The sequence below is a fragment of the Cupressus sempervirens genome, chromosome 3 (assembly GCF_028749045.1).
Source record: "Cupressus sempervirens isolate cs-2001-9-10 chromosome 3, ASM2874904v1, whole genome shotgun sequence".
NCBI classification, from domain to species: domain Eukaryota; kingdom Viridiplantae; phylum Streptophyta; class Pinopsida; order Cupressales; family Cupressaceae; genus Cupressus; species Cupressus sempervirens.
The window spans coordinates 121,079,824-121,100,013 of record NC_143120.1 but is presented as its reverse complement, the minus strand read 5'-3'; the positions used below and the strand labels follow the sequence as shown (position 1 = coordinate 121,100,013).

General features: G+C 36.8%; 1 protein-coding gene across 2 annotated transcripts in view; it reads left to right on the top strand.

The window, feature by feature from the left end:
- LOC149565071 (uncharacterized) overlaps positions 1 to 18,306 on the top strand; it is a 100,599-nt gene extending 82,293 nt beyond the window's left edge. For both annotated transcript variants that reach the window (XM_089818623.1, XM_089818622.1), the window contains 3 exons: positions 17,202 to 17,314; positions 17,541 to 17,600; positions 17,725 to 18,306. In XM_089818623.1, coding sequence (XP_089674749.1) covers positions 17,202 to 17,314; positions 17,541 to 17,600; positions 17,725 to 17,830 — 279 coding nt within the window. In that variant the 3' untranslated portion in view covers positions 17,831 to 18,306. The remainder of the gene's footprint in view (positions 1 to 17,201; positions 17,315 to 17,540; positions 17,601 to 17,724) is intronic.
- The last annotated feature ends 1,884 nt before the right edge of the window (positions 18,307 to 20,190 follow it).

The window sequence follows — 20,190 nt, the reverse complement described above, 5'->3', positions numbered from 1 at the left end:
AACCAAAAGGCATAACCAACCACTCATACAAACCATCTTTTGTCTTGAAAGTAGCCTTCCACTCATCATCTTCTCTGATTCTGATGTGATGATAACCACTCCTCAAATCAATCTTGGAAAAGTATCTCGTTCCACTCAAACAATCCATTATGTCATCCATCCTCGGCATAGGAAATCTATACTTCACCGTGATCTTCTTAATAGCTTTCAAATCTGTACACATTCTCCATTCTCTATTCTTCTTAGGTGCCAATATAGTAGGTACAACACATGTGCTCAAGCTTTCTCTGATCAAACCTTTCTGCAACAACTCTTGCACTTGTCTCTGAAGTTCTTCATTCTCTATAGGTGTTAATCTATATGGTGCTTTTTTCGGAAAACTAGCTCTAGGGATTCGATCCATACAATGGCTTATACTCCTTACTAGTGGTAAACCATCAGGGATATCTTTTGCAATGATCTCCTTGTATTCGCTAAGAATTTTTTTAATTTTTGCTGGTTCTCGACTAATACTGTCAAATTTTGTTGTTACTCGGCCCCTACTTGTTAGGATTAACCATGGACAAAAATGACAATTACATGCAAATATAACCAATATCAGAAAATAATAAATAAGCAATTGAGCTATAGTGTGCATATGGTTATGAGTAGTTGGCTTGTGACTACTCAAGTTATATGTGTTGAAGTTCTGATAATTGTAATAGAGATGATTTGTTCATCTGATGGTGTTCTATATTTTATTGTTCCAACTTGATTTCCAATTCCTTGTCTTGCATTGGCTTCCTTATCATGATTAAAATGTTTCTCTTTAGTATTCTATTTCTTTGGTTCACGTATCCTCCTTGCTGCTGGAAATGGTTGATATGGCATCGTGAATGATCTAAATGTGTGCATGTGATGACTTGGCATCACCATAGGTTTGTCCAAGGCATATGTTTGCAATGTGAGATAAGTTACGACTGTTCGTGCCTATGTATGCTGCCATTGGCTTTTTGGTTTCTTTTCCGTAAATACCTTAATAATAGTGGTTTCAATATTACGTTTGTCTTTGTGCGTACATGAGACTCTTTGAATTCTTGGAGAGTATTATTCAAGATGTGCGGCTGAAGTTCTAATCTATTTGATGGCATATTCAGCAGCGTTTTTTTTGTAAGTCCTTCGGCATTATGTCTTCAATGTTGATTTTATTGTATTCATTTTATCAGTGAGAAAATTGAGTTCTGAGATTGGATTGCATAGATCAGTTCATTGTTGTCAAGTATCACAAGCAGATGTCTCTGAGAAGCATTGGGCATCTTTGTGTATGTGTGTTATTCTCATGTTTGGAGATTAAGTTTGGTGCTTGTGAAGTTACTCTTCTGATAAATGCTTGTTGTTGATGTTTAGCGTCCGGAGAAGTAAATCTGAATTTTCCATGATGTTATTACTTGTAATTATATTTCAGAGATATAAGCAACTTTTGTTCTAACTTTGATAGCTGTCTTATATTGCAGAGAAGTATCTATGCATCACTGTCTGATAGACATGACAGAGACCTATATATACATACATGTATTCATACTGATGTATGCATACATGCACATATACATACATCCCTGATATATATATATATATATATATTGTGATAGTATTTATATGCATTATCGACTAACTTAAGTGGTTAAGATTCACATTACTCTTGACAAACCTTGCTGTCGAAACTTTGTATTATGAATCACGACAGATATCACTGTCGAACTTTGTATTATTTATGATTGATGATTATCGCTGGGCTTATTGTTATCTTTGGTGGATGTTCAGTCAGGATGCTATAACCCATGTAATATGTATTGCATCTTGTGTCGGGTTTACAACCCGCGACTTGGCACTCATAATGATATGGAGATTACGCCTTGTGTTATTGGGAAACAAAATAATAATAATCAAAGAACAGTTATAACATGGCTTCAAAGGGCCATGTCCCTATGTGGCCCTTGGGCCACGTAGAGGCATGACTCTTCGGAGTCATGGCTGTTCGGGTGCCAATATATTTGTGTTCCTTCAACTGCAGTGAACATTTTACAAAAGGCAATACAAGTACTTGCAGTATTATATTCACATCAGTATATCAATTGTTATTATTATTTCACCACATTTGTTTTACAGAGATACAGTAAAAGCAATTAAAAGCTGAAGAAGGAAGAGTTCCAATACCTGCTACAAATACGTGAAGATAAGTAAAGTTATTCTGCTCATATTGATTTTGAATTATAGAAATATATTTGTAATTGTTTATCTATCGGAGATCCTTTACTTTTTAACATGGTATTAGAGCTGCGCTGATAAAAAAACCATTGCAAATATTGATTTCTGAGTCTACTTTAAAGGAAAAATAAAAGTTTTAAAAGGCATTAAAGATGGTGAACCATGTAAGAATCGAAGATAGATTAGATGGAGCTTCAAATTTTTCATCTTGGAAAATCAGACTTTTAATAATTCTAATAGAGATGGAAATAGAAAATTATATTGAATCTAATTTATCTATGCCTGAAAACGAATCTGAGAAAACAACATGGAAAAGGCACAATAATAAGGCAATGAAAATAAAAATAGATTCAGTTAAAGATCATATACTTCCTTCCATTGCAAATCTCAAAATTGCATTTGATATATTCACTACAATTCAAAGTACATTTGAAATTAATAATACAAGTAGATTGCTCACTTTGAAACAAGATCTACTTTACATCAAAATGAAAAATGGAGAATCAATCACATCTTACTTCCTTAGAATTACTGAATTAAAGGATCAATTGGCTACTATGCAAAATCAATTAGATGATAAGGAATTGAGTATGATTGCATTTAGAGGACTTCCACTTTCATGGGAAACCTTCATTAGAGGTTTAAGTTCCTGTTCCGAACTTCCAAAGTTTGATCAATTGAAAAATGAATGCACTTAAGAGGACTCCAAATTAGCATCTAGAGGTTAAATTTCAAATCAAGATGGTGACATCCAAGTTTTGTATTCCAAATCAAATAAGAAAAGAAAGTTCAAACATAACAAGAAGGAAAATAATAAAAGTCACAAATCCCACAAACATAGAGATTGGTACAAAGTAAGATGCTTCAAATGTGATAAGCTTGGTCATTCCTACTATGTGTGTCTTGAAAAACAGAAAATTCAAGCAGCATTGGCAGAAGTTAAAGAAGAGAATAATGAGAAGACAGACAAAGAAAATTATGCATTTATAGTAGCTCTCTCAAGTGAGTTAAACACTAGTCACAACACCTGGATGCTAGACAGTGGAGCTTCTCGCCATATCTCTGGATTTAAAGACAAGTTTGAAACTCTTGCAAATCATGAATTAGAAGAAGTTACTATTGGAGACAACTCCTCTCATCCAATTAAAGGCATTGGTACATGTTCTATTCAACTAAATTCCGATATCACTCTGCAACTGAAGAACGTCCTTTATGTGCCAGGGATCAAAAGAAATCTTGTCTCAATCTCTGCACTTGCTGATCAAGGGTACCACATTGCATTTCAAGGAAATAAAGTTCTATCCTAGACTAAGAACTCTTCTATCAAGAAAGCTATAACCATAGGGGTTAGGGATGGAAGTCTTTATAAACTATGTAATTTTCAAAACCCAGAGTTAAACTTAACTCTCAGTAAAAATAAGTCAAACTCCATTGAAATTTGGCATAGAAGATTAGGTCATCTTAATTTTCGAGCTTTAGCATCCATAAGTAAAATTGTAAAAGGTCTTCCAAATCTTAATTCAGAGCACTCAAGTATTTGTAAAAGGTGTGCCTTAGGGAAAAACACTAAACACTCATTTGCCAATAGTGTTCATAAATCTAAAAACATACTTGAGTTGATTCATACAGATCTTTGTGGTCCTATGTCAGTTCCCTTTCTAAATGGATGTCTATTTTATGTAATCTTCATTGATGACTACTCCAGGAGAACGTGGATTTATTTTCTAAAACAAAAGGAGTCTTTTGAAGTCTTATCCAAATTCAAAGAGTTTAAAGCCCTAGTCGAAAACCAATCAGGACAAAAGATCAAAACCCTTAGGTCTGATAATGGGGGTGAATTCACTTCTGATATTTTCAAAAACTTTTGTATTTCTGTTGGGATTAAGAGGGAGTATTCTGTACCTTATAATCCGCAATAGAATGGAATAGCTGAAAGAAAAAGTAGATCCATTGTTGAATCAGCCAAGGCCATGCTACATGATCAAAACTTTCATTACTCTTTTTGCGCTGAAGCTTCCAATACAATTGTCTACATTCAAAATCGTTGTCCTCAGTCTATATTGGAAAACATCACTCCTGAAGAAGCATTTATCGAAGTTAAACCAGATTTAAGTCATCTAAGAATTTTCAGATGTCCAGTATACATTCACATTCCAAAAAAAAAGAGAATCAAATTAGAGCCTTCTGGGAAGAAGGAGATATTCATTGGTTATAGTGAAACTTCAAAGGGGTATAGAGTTTACATTTCTGGACAAAGAACTATTGAGATTAGTAGAGATGTCATATTTGAAGAAGACACCGCCTTCAAGACTTCTAGTAATAATGAAGAATCTATTTCAGAAGAAGATCAAGATGCAGAAATTGAGAGGGAGGAAAACTCTGACATCTCAAATCATTGGGAATCTGAAAACGTCAACCTAAACAATAAGAAGAGACCTCTTTGGGCTAGAAAGATGTTAGCTGAAAATCAAGTTGAACCAGATGATGTAATTCAGGAAAGCAAAAGGACTAGAAATCAATCCTGCTATGTTGCTCTATTATCTGAACTCATAAAATCTGAACCTGCCAATGTTAAAGAAGCACTTTCACATCAATCTTGGAAGGAAGCCATGATTGAAGAATATAATTCAATATTGAAAAATGATGTTTGGGATATAGTACTGTTGTGAGGTTTTCACACATCGCCCCAAAATCTTGGGGACCCCCTTTTTAATCGCCTTTAGGGCCAGTGGAGAAGGTTAGATGTATTTTTCACCCGGTTTCAACTTGATTTTCCAGAGCTATCAGTTCTATCCTTAGGCCGAATAAGTTCAAAATTGATTTCAACTTGGCAGGATAAGATTGTGAATTTTGTACTTAGACGATTTCTTTTGAAAATTTGGATTTAATTGTAAATTTGAATGATTTTCAAATAAGGAAATTTTTCGTTAGACTTAGGTTCTTGGAAAATCTTATTTTTTTTTGGTGAAATAGAATTTAATTTTGTAAGATGAAGTTAAATTGCAAAATCGATTTTTACTCTAGAGGCAATTTTATTTTTTTTGTCATAAAATTTTAATTATTTAGCAAAATCGATTTAGAGGAAAATTGCAAAAATTGGCTTTAATAGATTAAATTTGCCTTGAAAGCTTTTGGTATTTAATGAAATTGGTAAATTAATATTAAGAAATGGCTTTTGGTTAGCCAAAATTCAACTTCAAGGATGTATTAATTAGCAAACCCTCATTAAATAGAAATTTTTAGCATCCCCAAGGCACCATTCAATTTCGTTTTGCAATTTGTGGTTAATTAGTAAATTAAAAGTGCAGTTTTCATTTTAGAAAATTAAAATTTTGGCAAAGTATTTAAAGTGGGCCACTAACTTAGCTTTAATTTTGGTTTTTTTCCTCTATAGGACCAAGTCGGCCAGCCTGGGAGGAAGGTGAAAGCTGCTATAAAGGGAGTCCCCTCCCATTTCATTTTCATCAATTCATTTGCTCCTCATGCTTGGGCGAATTTGAAGCAAGGGCAGATTTCCAAACTTGGGCGAAATTGGTGGAAGGCAGTTTTTTGGCGATTTTTGGGCAATTTCTCCATTGCCATTGTTGGGCGATTTGTCTAAGGGCCAGATTTTTTCGTTTTTGGGGATTTTTGCTCCAGTTTGTGGGCTGCGATTTGTGCCCTAGGTGGCAGATTTTACAGATTTTGCTCCTTCTTTGCTTGGGCGAATTTTGTGGAAGGGCAGATTTTTTTCTTCATGCTTAGCCGAATTTTGTGGGAGCCGAATTTTGTGAGGGCCGAAATTTGTGGAAGACAAAATTCTGATTTTCTAGAGGGGCTGCAATTTTTATATCAGATTTGGGCAATTTTGTTGGGAGAAGAGATACATATGAAAGTTTGATTTTTGCATAGAAGGCAAGTGTTGGATAAGCTTAGAGGCTTTGTTTTCTAATTTGCAAAGGGATTTGTAATTCTTTGATGTCATATCCCGGGTTCCGAAAAGTTGCTGTAAGATTATTAGTTAAGGTGAAAGTCATCATCTAGAGTTGCAAGGAGTGCTTAAGCTGACATCCATTCTTTCGCTCTTTTCTAAGAATTGCACTACTTGGTTCTTCTTGCCTTTTGGTCCACCACTCTACCATCCCGTAATAGGGCGACGAGCATGGAGGATGATAGTGCAAGTAAGAATCCCAAGCGGGCAAACGCTAAGAAAGACAAAGAGGATATGACGCCCAAAACTTCCTTCTTCTCGAAAATGAAGAAAATAACCGATACTAATATCGCTACAGTGGATATGATACGGATGAGGGACAGACTAAAGGAAGGACAATCCCCCTTGGCAAAGAGGATATACAAGAGCGGAATTGTACATGCAGCAGCTTTTCTCCTACTTTTCCTTGTCCGGAATTGATTATGGAGTGTGCATCCAGATTTGATCTAGACAGTAAATCCATCATTTTTGGCGAAGGGAAGAGAGTGTTGGCCAACATTGGCGAACAAGCAATTGAAGAGACATTTAATATTCCCCAGAGCGAGGGCATGACAGTTGTAATGGTGGATCAGGCGGCCAAATCATTTCAAGGTAACCAAGAGGCCTACTTCTCACATCTAAAGCGGAATTGGATACACGAAGGAAGGAAAGGAGTTAACAAATCAACAAGGCTTACAGTGGCAGATTTCAAGCCGGAATATGGCGATCTCATTGTTCTTCTCAGCCGGATCATGGGCCTAGCTCAAGCTATGCAATTCGAAAACTGGATGTACTTCTTCATTGATGAAATTGAAAAGGGAAAAGGAAAATTTGATTGGGCTAGGATCATAAGTGAAAATTTAGAGTTGCAACTTAGAACAGTTCAAAACCAAAGGCAATTCTACATGGGATCCTATCTGTTTTACTTAATTGCTAGATTGTATGAGAGTTCGGGACTTAGGGCCTTAGGAGAGATTGGTAATGGGCCGGGGCAATATTTGGTGCATGAATGCTATCCGCAGCTTCATTTGCACAATAACAAGGATTACAAGATGTTTTGCGATGCATTCGCCATGAAGACAGTAAGGGTATTACAAGGGGCGCCTGCTAAGAGACTTTCATCAGAAGCAGAAGCAAGGATTAAGAAGTTTGGGAGTTGGTTCATCCAATTCCCGCAATTCACATACATTAGAGTGGCAGGAAGTACAGTTTGTCCCAAGAGGCTTCCAAGATACCCGCCCGACAAGGTAGTTTTGATGGAATTCTTGAGCACTATGATAGAGTAATGAGGAATGAGGGGAAAACAGGCGTTTCCTTCTCAATTATAATTGGCAATGATAGTTGCCCAAATCGGGCCACCTTTGAGGTTGCGGAAAAGGAATTGGAGTGGTATCATCTAGGATGGTACAGAGCAAGGCAAGGATTTGACCCTGTTGGTCTTATCAAGGCATCTCATGGAAGCGAATTTAAGCATGTTCCCACTATAGAGGACTTTTGGGCCAATGCTAAGGATGATTTTCACGTGAGAAAGCTAGCTTTCTCGAGATTGTCGGTGAACATGATGAGAGATATCAGATGGAGAGGCCTTGATATTCCCGATCAATTGGAGGATGATCGTAGTGTGTTGAGAGAAGACTATGAGACAGTAGTTGGAACAGAGTTGAATCCAGTGGATTGGGACGATCATCAGGATCCTTCCTTGGAGGCAGTCACAAGGACAGTAGATTTGCATACCGAGTCGTGGTATAATGCCAAGTTGAGAAAGCTACAAAGACAAAAGGTTCTCCTTACTTATGAGATGATGAAACCGAAGGAAGGTCTAGTAGAATCAATCGGACAGAAGGGTGAAGGAAGTGGCCGGCAATCGGAGACAGTTAGAAATAGCAAGAAGAGGGCTTTGGAGGTAGAGAAAAGCCAAGAACGTTCGGAACCTCCAGCCAAGAGACAGCGGGCAGCGCCGTCAAGGGAGAGTATAACTAAGGCTAGAAGCCAAGAGGTCAATTCGAGTGATAAAGGGGCCGCATAGGAGGTGAGCTCTGATTCGGAATCAAGTGGCTACAGTGAAAGTACGGAGTACTCCCCTCTCTCGGAGAACCAGCAAGGAAATATGGTAGAAACTAGTAGAGAAGAAGTTGGGCCGATTGATATTGAAGAGATAAGTTAGGCGTCTAAGGCCGTTGGTGATGCTTTGTTGGTCGAACCGAATCCGGATTTGGGGAGATGCACTGCACCACTATGGTTAAGGCAAATGCTTATGCCGAGAGGCGAGGTGGTAATGGCTCACGCAGTTGATGATATCCAAGGACTAATAGAAAAGGATGATAGCGAGAACCAAAAACAGATGGCAAATACGGTGGCAAGGGTAATCAGAAGCGACAGTGATGGTCACCGAAGGGTTCAGATTGCTATACCAACAGTCAATAAGGCAGCGGATGAGATTGCAGCCCGGGAGTACGAAATAGTAGAACATAATTTGGGAAGAAATACAGATGATAAGGAATATGAGAAGGATCACGAAAGGATACTACAAGCAGCAAACAGCGTGGCAAAGTCAGCAGAACTCCGAGCGAAGCACACACCTTGTCCTCCTATGGAAGAAGTTAACGAAAGGCTAGCTAAGTTCATTGCCTTAGCTAAAAGAACAAAAGAAAAAGGAAGAATTATATTAGAAGATCATCTTATGTAAGCCCACGTGGCAACTTTCTCTTTCTTCTAGAATAGGACAAGTGTTTGTTTCTGATTGGCCACCATTTTGGTGCCTTCTCATTGGTTGCCACTTTTGCACTTTTTTCATTGGTCCATTGATGAGGTGGCATCTTCTCATTGGCCGATGGGGTGGCAACCCTAATTAGGGTTTTTGGATCCAATCTGGATCGTCGATCTTGTTTTGATCTCTACCGTCCATTGTATTTTGGACCTCTATATAAGGCCATTGGCTCTCATTTGTAAAGGGGGGGGGGGGGTTGGAGAAATTGTTGCGAAAATAATACCAAAGTGCTCTCTTTTTCATTGCATGTTGACTAAGAACATTGGGTGTTATTGCATGTTTTCTACTTCCATATAGTTAAATTTTCTTTTCAAGTTGAAGCAATTTCATTTCAAGTTGTTAGAGTAAGAGTAAAATAAAATGGATAGTTGCATGGTAGCTTTGGTAGATGTTTGATAGGGGTCAACACTAGGCCACTAGCATCCTAGCGGCTGGTTGGGAGGCTTTGTGTGGTGATCTAGTTTACTTTCCTTTGAAGCGTTGCATCTATGGAGGTAGGGCCGCTGGTTAGCCTTCATTAGATTCGATCCCCGTCCATCTGCTAACCTTCCATTCTTAGGAGTAGGAGTAGTTGAGCAGCCAAATTTCATGCTTAGAAGAGGTTAGTTAGAGAAGTAAACCAAAACATCGGCATTCTCACCTTCCATCGCCATTCACCCTACATTGCCATCATCGCGCCATCAACATCATCTAGCATTCACACCGAACCACCATCTCCATTTTCTCACCAAGATCCAAATTTTTCTCAAACAAGAAAACGTAAGGCCGCCTACGTGATTACCAGCAAATCACATTGATAAAACTGAGCGAGTATCCAACGGTGTAAGGAACATTGGAGTTATACTCATGTCCCATGAGAGATAACTTTTCAAGAGAGGAATTGTGTATTTGATATTCTGTATCAAGCATCCAATTACTAATATGTTATTTAGTGACACAAAACTCGCATCAACAAGTACCAAGACCTAAAGATAAATTTATTGTTTCTTTTAAATGGTTGTTCAAGATTAAACATGCTGCAGATGGCAGTATTGAAAAATACAAAGCAAGATTTGTGGCCCGAGGTTTCTCTCAAAAAGAAGGTATCAATTATGATGAGACTTTTGCCCCTATTGCCATATATACTTCAGTCAGAACAATCCTAGCTATTGCTGCATTTAAAGGATGGAAAGTACATCAAATGGATGTCAAAACTGCATTTCTCAATGGAAAGATTGAAGAAGAAGTTTATGTTGAATAGCCAGAAGGGTTCAGTATCTTTGATCGTCAAACTCATGTTTGTAAATTGAAGAAGACACTTTATGGTCTTACATAGTCTCCTAGAGCTTGGTATGAAAGACTAATAATTATTTACTCAAACTAGGATTTGCCAAGAATGAAGCTGATCCTAATTTATACTTCAAAACAAAAGGTGATGATATGGTCATCTCTGTATTATATGTTGACAACTTATTAATCACAGGTGATGAACACATGATAGAAAAATGTAAACAAGATCTCTGCTGAATTTGAAATGAAGGATCTAGGGTTACTTCACTATTTCTTGGGGTTAGAAATTTGGCAATTGGACAACTGCATTATACTAAATCAGGAAAAATACACAGTTGACATATTAAACAAGTTTGGTATGATGGAATGCAAACCAACTGCTACACCTATGGAGATAAACTTACACAAGCTAAAAGATGATATGAATGAATCTGAAGATGTGGATCCTACTTATTATAGACAGATTATTGGATCCTTCATGTACCTGGTTAATACTTGTCCTTACATTTGTTATGCAACTCATACCTTGAGTCAGTTTATGTGCTCACCTAAAAAGATACATTTGCAAGCAGCTAAATTCATAATGAGGTATCTCAAGGGTACTATTGGATTGTGAATAAAATATGACAAAGTTAATCTTGAGCTAACTGGATACTCTGATTTTGATTGGGCTGGAAGTTCTATTGAGCGCAAGAGTACTTTAGGATACTGTTTCAGTCTTGGATCCGGCATGATCTCTTGGACTAGTCGAAAACAAACTTCTGTGGCTTTGAGTTCTACTGAAGCCGAGTATATTGCATCCTCCCTATGTGCTAGAAAAGCAGTATGGCTCCGAAAGTTACTTTCAGATCTCTTCAAAAGACCATTGAAACCTACAATGATTTATTGTGATAATCAAAGCTGTATCAAGCTTTTCCCTAATCTTGTGTTTCACAATCGCTCTAAACATATTGAAATTCCATTTCATTACATTAGGGATATGGTTAATCAAGGAGTTATTCAATTGGAATATATATGTACTAATGATCAATCAACTGATATTCTTACCAAACCTCTTGCTAAAGTGAAACTAAAAAATTTCAGGGAAAGGCTTGGTATGATTATTTGTAATGGAAATTTTTTGAAATAAAAGAGTTGTTTGTTTCTTCTATTTTATATATTATGAAAGGTGACGATTTTTCATGGACATATTCAATATTCTTTAATTATTTACAAGGTGACGATCTTGTAAGTAGAGATTATTTTTGGGCTTCTCTAGACATTGCTTAAGTGCAAGTAGAGATTATTTTTGGGCTTCTCTAGACATTGCTTAAGTGCAAGTAGAGATTATTTTTGGGCTTCTCTAGACATTGCTTAAGTGCAAGTAGAGATTATTTTTGAGCCTCTTTAGACATTGCTTAAGTGCAAGTAGAGATTATCTTAAGCTCCTCTAGACATTGCTTAAGTGCAAGTAGAGGTTGTGTGTGTTGTCTCTTAGACATTGCTTAAGTGCAAGTAGAGGTTGTGTGTGTTGTCTCTAGACATTGTTTAAGTGCAAGTAGAGATCAATTACTGCTCTTTCAGTGTTGCTTATTAGATGACTCTGATCAAGTTTTCCTTCTCCCTAGCTAAAGAGGGAGTGTTGATGTTTAGCGTCAGGAGAAGTAAATTTGAATCTTCCATGATGTTATTACTTGTAATTATATTTCAGAGATATAAGCAACTTTTGTTCCAACTTTGATATCTGTCTTATATTGCAGAGAAGTATCTATGCATCACTGTTTGATATACATGACAGAGACCTATATATACGTACATGTATTCATATTGATGTATGCATACATGTACATATACATACATCCGTGTTATATATATATATATATTGTGACAGTATTTATATGCATTATTGACTAACTTAAGTGGTCAAGATTCACATTACTCTTGAAAGACCTTGCTGTCGAAACTTTGTATTATGAATCACGACAGATATCACTGTCGAACTTTGTATTATTTATGATTGATGATTATTGCTGGGCTTATTGTTATCTTTGGTGGATGTTCAGTCGGGACGCTATAACCCGCGTAATATGTATTGCATCTTGTGTCGGGTTTACAACCCGCGACTTGGCACTCATAATGATATGGAGATTACGCCTTGTGTTATCGGGCAACAAAATAATAATAATCAAAGAACAGTTATAACATGGCTTCGAAGGGCCATGTCCCTACGTGGCCCTTGGGCCACATAGAGGTATGACTCTTCGGAGTCATGGCTGTTCGGGTTCCAATATATTTGTGTTCCTTCAACTGCAGTGAACATATTACAAAAGGCAATACAAGTACCTGCAGTATTATATTCACATCAGTATATCAATTGTTATTATTATTTCACCACATTTGTTTTACAGAGATATAGTAAAAGCAATCAAAAGCTGATGAAGGAAGAGTTCCAATACCTGCTACAAATACGTGAAGATAAGTAAAGTTATTCTGCTCACATTGATTCTGAATTATCGAAATATATTTGTAATTGTTTATCTATCAGAGATCCTTTACTTTTAAACACTTGTGAGCTTTGTATGAAGTCTTTTGATTATTAAATAAGGGAACTATAGTTTGTTGGGCTGGGTTTTTCACCCTCAAGTGGAGGGTTTTCCTAGGGTAAATCCATTTCTGGTTTTTTTTTGCTTTGATGTTAAAGGATGTGATTATTGCATTTATAATTCTGGTTCAAAACATTAACATGGTATCAGAGCCAAGTTTAAGTAAAGATCCAATCTAGAATAGGACTATTGGATTCTTTAAGAGTTTATGATGTGTAATGGGATCAACAAAAAGAATAAGGATTTCTATAGTGGAAGTGTTTCATTATTCTGAAAACGATTTTAATACGTTTTTGATTGATGGTAAAAACAGGTTTTGAAGGGGTCCCGAAACCCTTTACACAAGTCAAAAATAGCCACTGAAAAGCATTACATGTCTAGCAGCCCAAAACAGATCAGCAAAAGATAGCCAAGGATAGCTCAATCCAAGACCAACAAACAAAGACAGTTTTTAAAAGATAAACATTAAGTCCAAAGTGTCCGAGAAGGATATACTAATTCCCCAATCAACAAAACTAAAGGGAAACCTAAGTTTTTCCTTTACTTCCCATCTTTCAGGATCGAAGGATCATATAAAGTTGAGGAGGAAACTTCTTTGAATGCTTTCCAATAACCAAAATCCAACCCTCCTCCACCATAGCTGCTTAAGTCTGCCAAGAATGTGACACCAGTGATCCAACAGAAATGATTTTAATAAGTTACTAGTTCAAGCACCATGAAATGAAGTTTCTCAGGCTGTTATTTTTCTTGAGAAATTTTCACTCTGCGTAAGTTTGTTGGAACACATATCAGTGTCAGGTGATTGATATCTTTGTTCCTGATCTTCATTGTTTGGGAGCACATAGGATCTCAGATGCTGCTGGAAGTATTCATTTTTGTGATATTGTCATGCATGCTGGGGTTGTACCTAGTCATGATATTGAGCGTTTATGGTAGAGTGTCTTTGTTGGAAAAGGGCATGGAGGTGCTCCTGTCATACCAGCATGCTGTTGCAGCCTTCCATTAAATCTGAATTAAAGACATCTCTAGCTATTTACTGCTGTAATCATCTCAAGTTTGGACCTGTGCATTGGAAGTTATCAGCCTTCGGATCTTGGTCTTATTATGGAACAAAGATTAAGAAAGAGCAATTGGTGGATTGTGAGGAAGTGTAGGAATTAAAGAGAAGTATTTTGTTTGTATTTTTGAAAGATGTTCATGAATAATTCATGCAATAATGTTGAGAATAGTGAATCATGTATGCCTTAAGCATTGGTATGCATATCTCTCTTGGATTAGTTTGATTCTTTCAACTATTGCTAATCTCTTTGAAATGCAGGATCAATTGAGGAGCAAAAGGATGATGATTTAATGATCCAAAATTGTGTAAGGAATTCAAAGGAGGAAGAGCTTAAGACATGCAATGAGGAAGTCAAGCAGGCTGTAGAAATGAACAATTATGGAACCCATGAGACTGAGTGGATGGCACATCATTTAGGGGCCTTAGCTGGTGATCTGGGCTGTTTCCCTCTCGACGATGAAGCTTATCCCTCATCGTCTCACTGGCTGACCCTTGTTTATCTCTAGTATTCATAGTTTGTCTCCATTTGGTACCGCTCATGCAGCCCGCACCGAAACAGTGCTTTACCCCTAGAAGATCCGGTCAACCGCTGCGCCTCAACGCATTTCGGGGAGAACCAGCTAGCTCTGGGTTCGAGTGGCATTTCACCCCTAACCACAACTCATCCGCTGATTTTTCAACATCAGTCGGTTCGGACCTCTACTTAGCTTCACCTAAGCTTCATTCTGGTCATGGATAGATTACCCAGGTTCAGGTCCATAAGCAGTGACAATTCAATTGCCCTATGAAGATTCGCTTTCGCTACGGTTCCGGTGGGTTCTTTTAACCAAGCCACTACTTATAAGTCGCCGGCTCATTCTTCAACAGGCACGCGGTCAGCTCCTGCTTGATTCATTCGGTTTCTGTCAAACAAAACAATTTTCTGCATTTCATGTTCGTTGTTTCTGCCAAAATGTCAAAGAAGAGGATGAACCTATAGACTGTCTTTGCATTTAATTTCTTCGAAGAGAAGTGATTTTTTGAAGGAGACACTTCAGGTGCAGAGAATAGATTTGCATAGTCAACCTGAATTTGAAATTGGTAGTTCCAGAATGGGATGATCTGGAATAAGCTCGAGGAGGATAGTTCAGGATTTGAGTATTTTAGAAGTTCTGGAGGTGTGTGGTGAAACCATTCCTCTAAAACAAGAATTGCAGACAACCTTGTGCAAGGAGGTCATGAGGTTGATCCGAGTGCTTGAAGATTCAGATGGAGCTTGTGTGGCAGAGGGAGAGTGCCAAGTCCTTTGCGGAGGATCAGCAAGCTCATGTAGCAGTGTGACTGCAAAAGGTGCTTGCTTGGTCAAACGTTGGAGTTAATTAATTTATTGTGATATTCAAGCTGTGAGTATGACGTTCTTGCTGAGAGAGAGTCTCAACTTCAGTGATTCTTATACATGTTAATGAGTTCTTCTCTATGAGGGTGAAGTTCAAGGTGCAATCCCTTGCTAATGAGTTATTCTCTATGAGGGAGAAGTTTGAGATGCAATCCCTTGTTAATGAGTTCTTCTCTGTGAGGGAGAAGTTCAAGGTGTAATTCCTTGTTAATGAGTTCTTCTTTGAGAGGGAGAAGTTTAAGGTGTAACCTTGTTAAAGAGTTCTTCTTTGAGAGGGAGAAGTTTGAAATGCAATCTTTTGTTGATGAGTTACTCTCCGTGATGGAGAAGTTTGAGGTGCAATGCCTTGTTAATGCATTCTTCTTTGCAAAAGAAGTTTAAGGTGAAAGCCCTTGTTCCACCCTTTGGTAGTAGCTATGGATGTCATGTGAGAGAACCCATGACTTAGGTTTTTGTTATATCACCTTTGGGAGTAGCCGTGGTGAATGTTATGCTGAGATGACAATACTAAGAAAATCTGTGAAGAGATGTTGTTATTGACATTTTTTGATGCAGCTTCTTATGTTTGTCATATTCAGAATAATCTCTCTCTTGCAAAGAGGGAGTGTGATGTTCCGATAGCTGCAATAGAGATTATTTGTTCATCTAATGGTGTTCTATATTTCATTGTTCCAACTTGACTACCTGTTCCTTGTATTGCATTGTCTTCCTCATAGCGATTAAGATGTTTCTCTTCAGTAGTCTATTTCTTTGGTTTATGTATCCTCCTCACAAATGGAAATGGTGGATATGTATCATGAAGGAACTGTATTTGTGCATGTGCTTACCTGGCATCACATTAGGTTTGTCTAAGGCATATGTTTGCGATGTGAGATAAGTGAACCGTTCGCACCTGTGTATGCTGCCATTGGCTTTTGGTTTCTTTTCCTTAAATGCTTCGATGGTGTCGGTTTCAATATAAGGTTTGTCTCTTTGTGTGTACATGAGGAGACCCTTTGAATTCTTGAAGAGTTTTATTTAAGATTTGTGGCTGAAGTTCTAATACTGATGGTATACCAGCAGTGTTATTTGAAGTCCTACAGCATTATGTCTTTAATACTGATGTTATTATTATCATTTTATCAGTGAGAAAAATGAGTTCTGAGATTGGATTGCATAGATCAGTTCATTGCTGTGAAGTATCACAAGTATTTGTCTCTGAGAAGCATTGGGCATTTTTGGGTATGAAGTGTGCTATTCTTGTGTTTGGAGAATAAGTTTGGTGCTGTAATAAGTTTGGAGAATAAGTTTGATGCTTGTGAATTTACATTTCTGATAAATGCTTGTGCGCTCTGTATCGAATCTTTTGATAATTAAATAAAGGATCTATCTTTTGTGGGGCTGGGTTTTTAACCTTCAAGTGGAGGGTTTTCCCAGGGTACATCTGTGTCTGGTTTTTTTGTGCTTTGATGTTAAAGGTTCTGATTATTGCTTTTATAATATTCTGGTTCAAAACATTAAAAATATGATCAATATTATTGTATTCTTAGTTTGATAATTACAACGTCCTTCATGTCATGTTTAGGTAAGTTTGGGTGACATTAAGGCATGGGTAGGGTTTATATAGGTGCTAGTGGCTATTTTCATGATATTGAGTACTGTATTCTTACTGAAGACTATTGAAGGTATCCATCTTGAACTGGATTAGGATAATGGCCCTCAAAGTGGCTTATTATTTTCAAGTATTATTAACTTATTAAATATTTGCAGCATATTTCCTCTATTGTGCAATTTGTTTCAGTAGATTGGGTTCAATAACAATTCCTTTGGTACCATTTCATTTACATTTGGACAGTTATTATTACAATTTTTAGTTTTAAATATTGTAAGGTTCAAAAGCATGAGATGCTCCATTAATCATTATGAATAACATTGGCGTGATTATCTCTGATACTGTAAGTGAAATTATAATACAGGTTAAGTGCAGCAAGTCAACATGTGATGTGACTGATATCAGAGAATTATTGATATGCCAGCATTGCACAGGCAAAGCGTTTGACAAATTCTATGACATGTTTAAAGCAACTTGGTAAGATTTAGGTTAAAATTTCAGGTGTCCCTGGTACATGGTTTTTGTGAAGCAGTTTTCTGGAAAAATGCTCTATTCTTTTAATATTATCATTGATGCAGCTTTTATCCAGAACATTTAATAATAAATAATTTAGCTACTTTATCAACAGTTGGAAGCAAATGGATTAGAGATTCATGCGGTTCAACTTGTTATCTTCATTTGTTAGTGTGTATGCTTGATGCAGGAATGGAGCAGGTCTTAAACTAATTTGGAACTCTGTATGTTGTAATGAACACTTCATGTGGTATGTAACCTTATGTTTCTTGAAACTTCTCTTCATATAAATCATATTATCTATATTTTATTAGGTGCGCTTGTCAAGGTTCATATAATTGGTTTTATTTTTTTCTGCTTACACTGTCATTCAGGCACAGGATGAACTGCCCATACGCTGAAGTGGAAGATAGTGCATATCTCATCAGCAAGGATGGTTCAACATTGAAGAGAGCCCAACTTAGTGAATTCTTGTTCTAAGAAGGGTTCATTCAACACCCACGATTCAAAACTTACTATCAAAAGGAAAGTTGCACGGACAAATGAGCCAATTGAGCTTGAATCATGAAATTTTACAGTCTAGTTTTACTCTCAACTTAAATTAATGAAACGTTTTTCTAGATGTTTGAGCTGTATATGTGTGCTCATCGATATTCAGGTGATTGGTTTTATTTTCTGATGCTTGCATTGTCATTCAAGCATAGGATGAACTACCCATATGCTGAAGGGAAAGGCAGTGCATATCTCAACAGCAAGGATGGTTTGACATAGAAGAGAACTTAACATAGTGAATTGTTGTTGTATGAAGGGTTTATCACTCGTGTTTCAAAACTTACTATCAAAAAGAGAGTTTCATGGACAAATGAGCTATTGAGCTTGGACCATGAAATTTTGCAGATTAGTTTTACTTTGAACTTTGATTAATGAAAATATATTCACGAGCTTGAGTTTCACAAGTTTGAGAAGGTCTTGTTCTGAACAGAATAAAAAGTATTCATGCATTGGGCTAATGTGTTTTACTAAGTATGAAAGTAATACCATAGGAGCATACAAGATTCATATCTAGGAACCTAAGAGATATCTCAGGGAAATGTTATAGAAAAAGTAGTAATACAACCCAACTCATAGGGCACTGAGAGGACGGAGTTGGGTGATAGTCTTTCAGTATTGCCCTTTTCAGATCAGATCAGATGATAACTAGTATAAAACTTCAGTAAAGATTGCTTAATTCTCTAGTTAGCCCTTCCTTTCATGTGACCTGAAATCACCACAGATAAACTTCCACCCAAAACTAATATACTACTTGTTAGAAGGTTGGAGAATCGTTACAAAAATATAAAACCGATAAAAGGCACTCAGATCCTAAAAGATTATACAACAAAGATTATTATTAATAAATAAAAAAACCTCATTCAAGATTCAAAGTCTCGATGCATCCACCATTGCAATACAAAACATGTATAAATCCTGTAATAATGTCATAAATGAACACAATATCCATATTCACTAAATGCTTGTTGTTAAACAAATGACTATCACAAGATATCTATATCTATTGTAAAAAATAATTACAAAAGGAAACTGGAGTGAAGATAAATACTTGATTTAATTAGTGGGAAGGGATTTATCAATTCCCATATTAGCTAGCTCATCTGCTCTCATATCACCTGCCCGACAAATGTGGTTTATTATTATTTTGTTGAAGGATTTGCATAGATTTGGAGCTTTTGAGTGCTTCACATCTAGCCTCTAGCTGGAAAGAGCTCCTTTCCTAAGAATATTAATAATTATAGCCGAGTCTCCTTCGATTTCTAACTTATTTATTCCCAACTGTTTGCATAACATGTGACCTTCTACTAAAGCTGAAATTTCGCTAGCTATTAGTAACCTTTCCAATGAATTTTGCTATATTGACATTTTCCTCCCCTTTGTCATTATGAATGCAACATCCTATGCTAGCTTCACTTAGGTTGCCTCTCGACGGTCCATTGAAATTTAGCCTAAACCAACATTTTTTTTCGATTTTTTCATATATATTCGGCCCTTAAAGATTTACCTTCAACTTCCCCTTTACCCAGAAAGTGGGATCTTTAACCTGATCCATTTTTCACACATCTTCTCATCCCAATAAGTCATCTTGGCTTGTTTGATGTTAGAATTTAGCAGCCTATTATTTGTTAATTCAATAATTGAGATTTCTATCTTATTAATAAGTTGATTAATTGACATATAGGTATTTTGAAAAATTCTTCTATTCCTCTTCTTCCATAGTTCTTTGGGAACTATGGAAGGGGAGGAGACTCAAAGGGTATGAAAAACACTTTTGGATCTTAAAAGAGGCCAAGACATCAACATCTTGAGAATAAAACTAGGGAAGGTCGTTAGCAAACCTAGTTGAGAGCATAGCCCACTAGTACATGTTGACTCATTTTTCGACCAAAATTGGTCGAATTGTCGACTCATATTGGTTGAATTTTTGACTTAGTTTTGTCACTATTTTTGTTGTCTAAATTTTGACCAAATCATTTGAGAGTCCAAATATCGATGCACAATTTGGTTGAAAATGCCATCCTTGTCAATGAGAAACAATGTCAATACGTTGGTTGAAAACTCGAGCAAGTTAGGTCAAAATTTTGACCAATTGTGATCCTTGTTCGACTAGGATGCTAAACCCATGACAACATCTTGGTTGATGAGTTGGTAAAAAAATTGACCATGTTTGATCGAGATTTCGAAAAATTCATACTAGGGTTGGTCGAATTTTTGACCAACCTGCTTTGCTTAAAAAAGAAAAGAAAATTGGATTGAAGATTCCAGAAAGAGTGAGATTTATCCTTTGA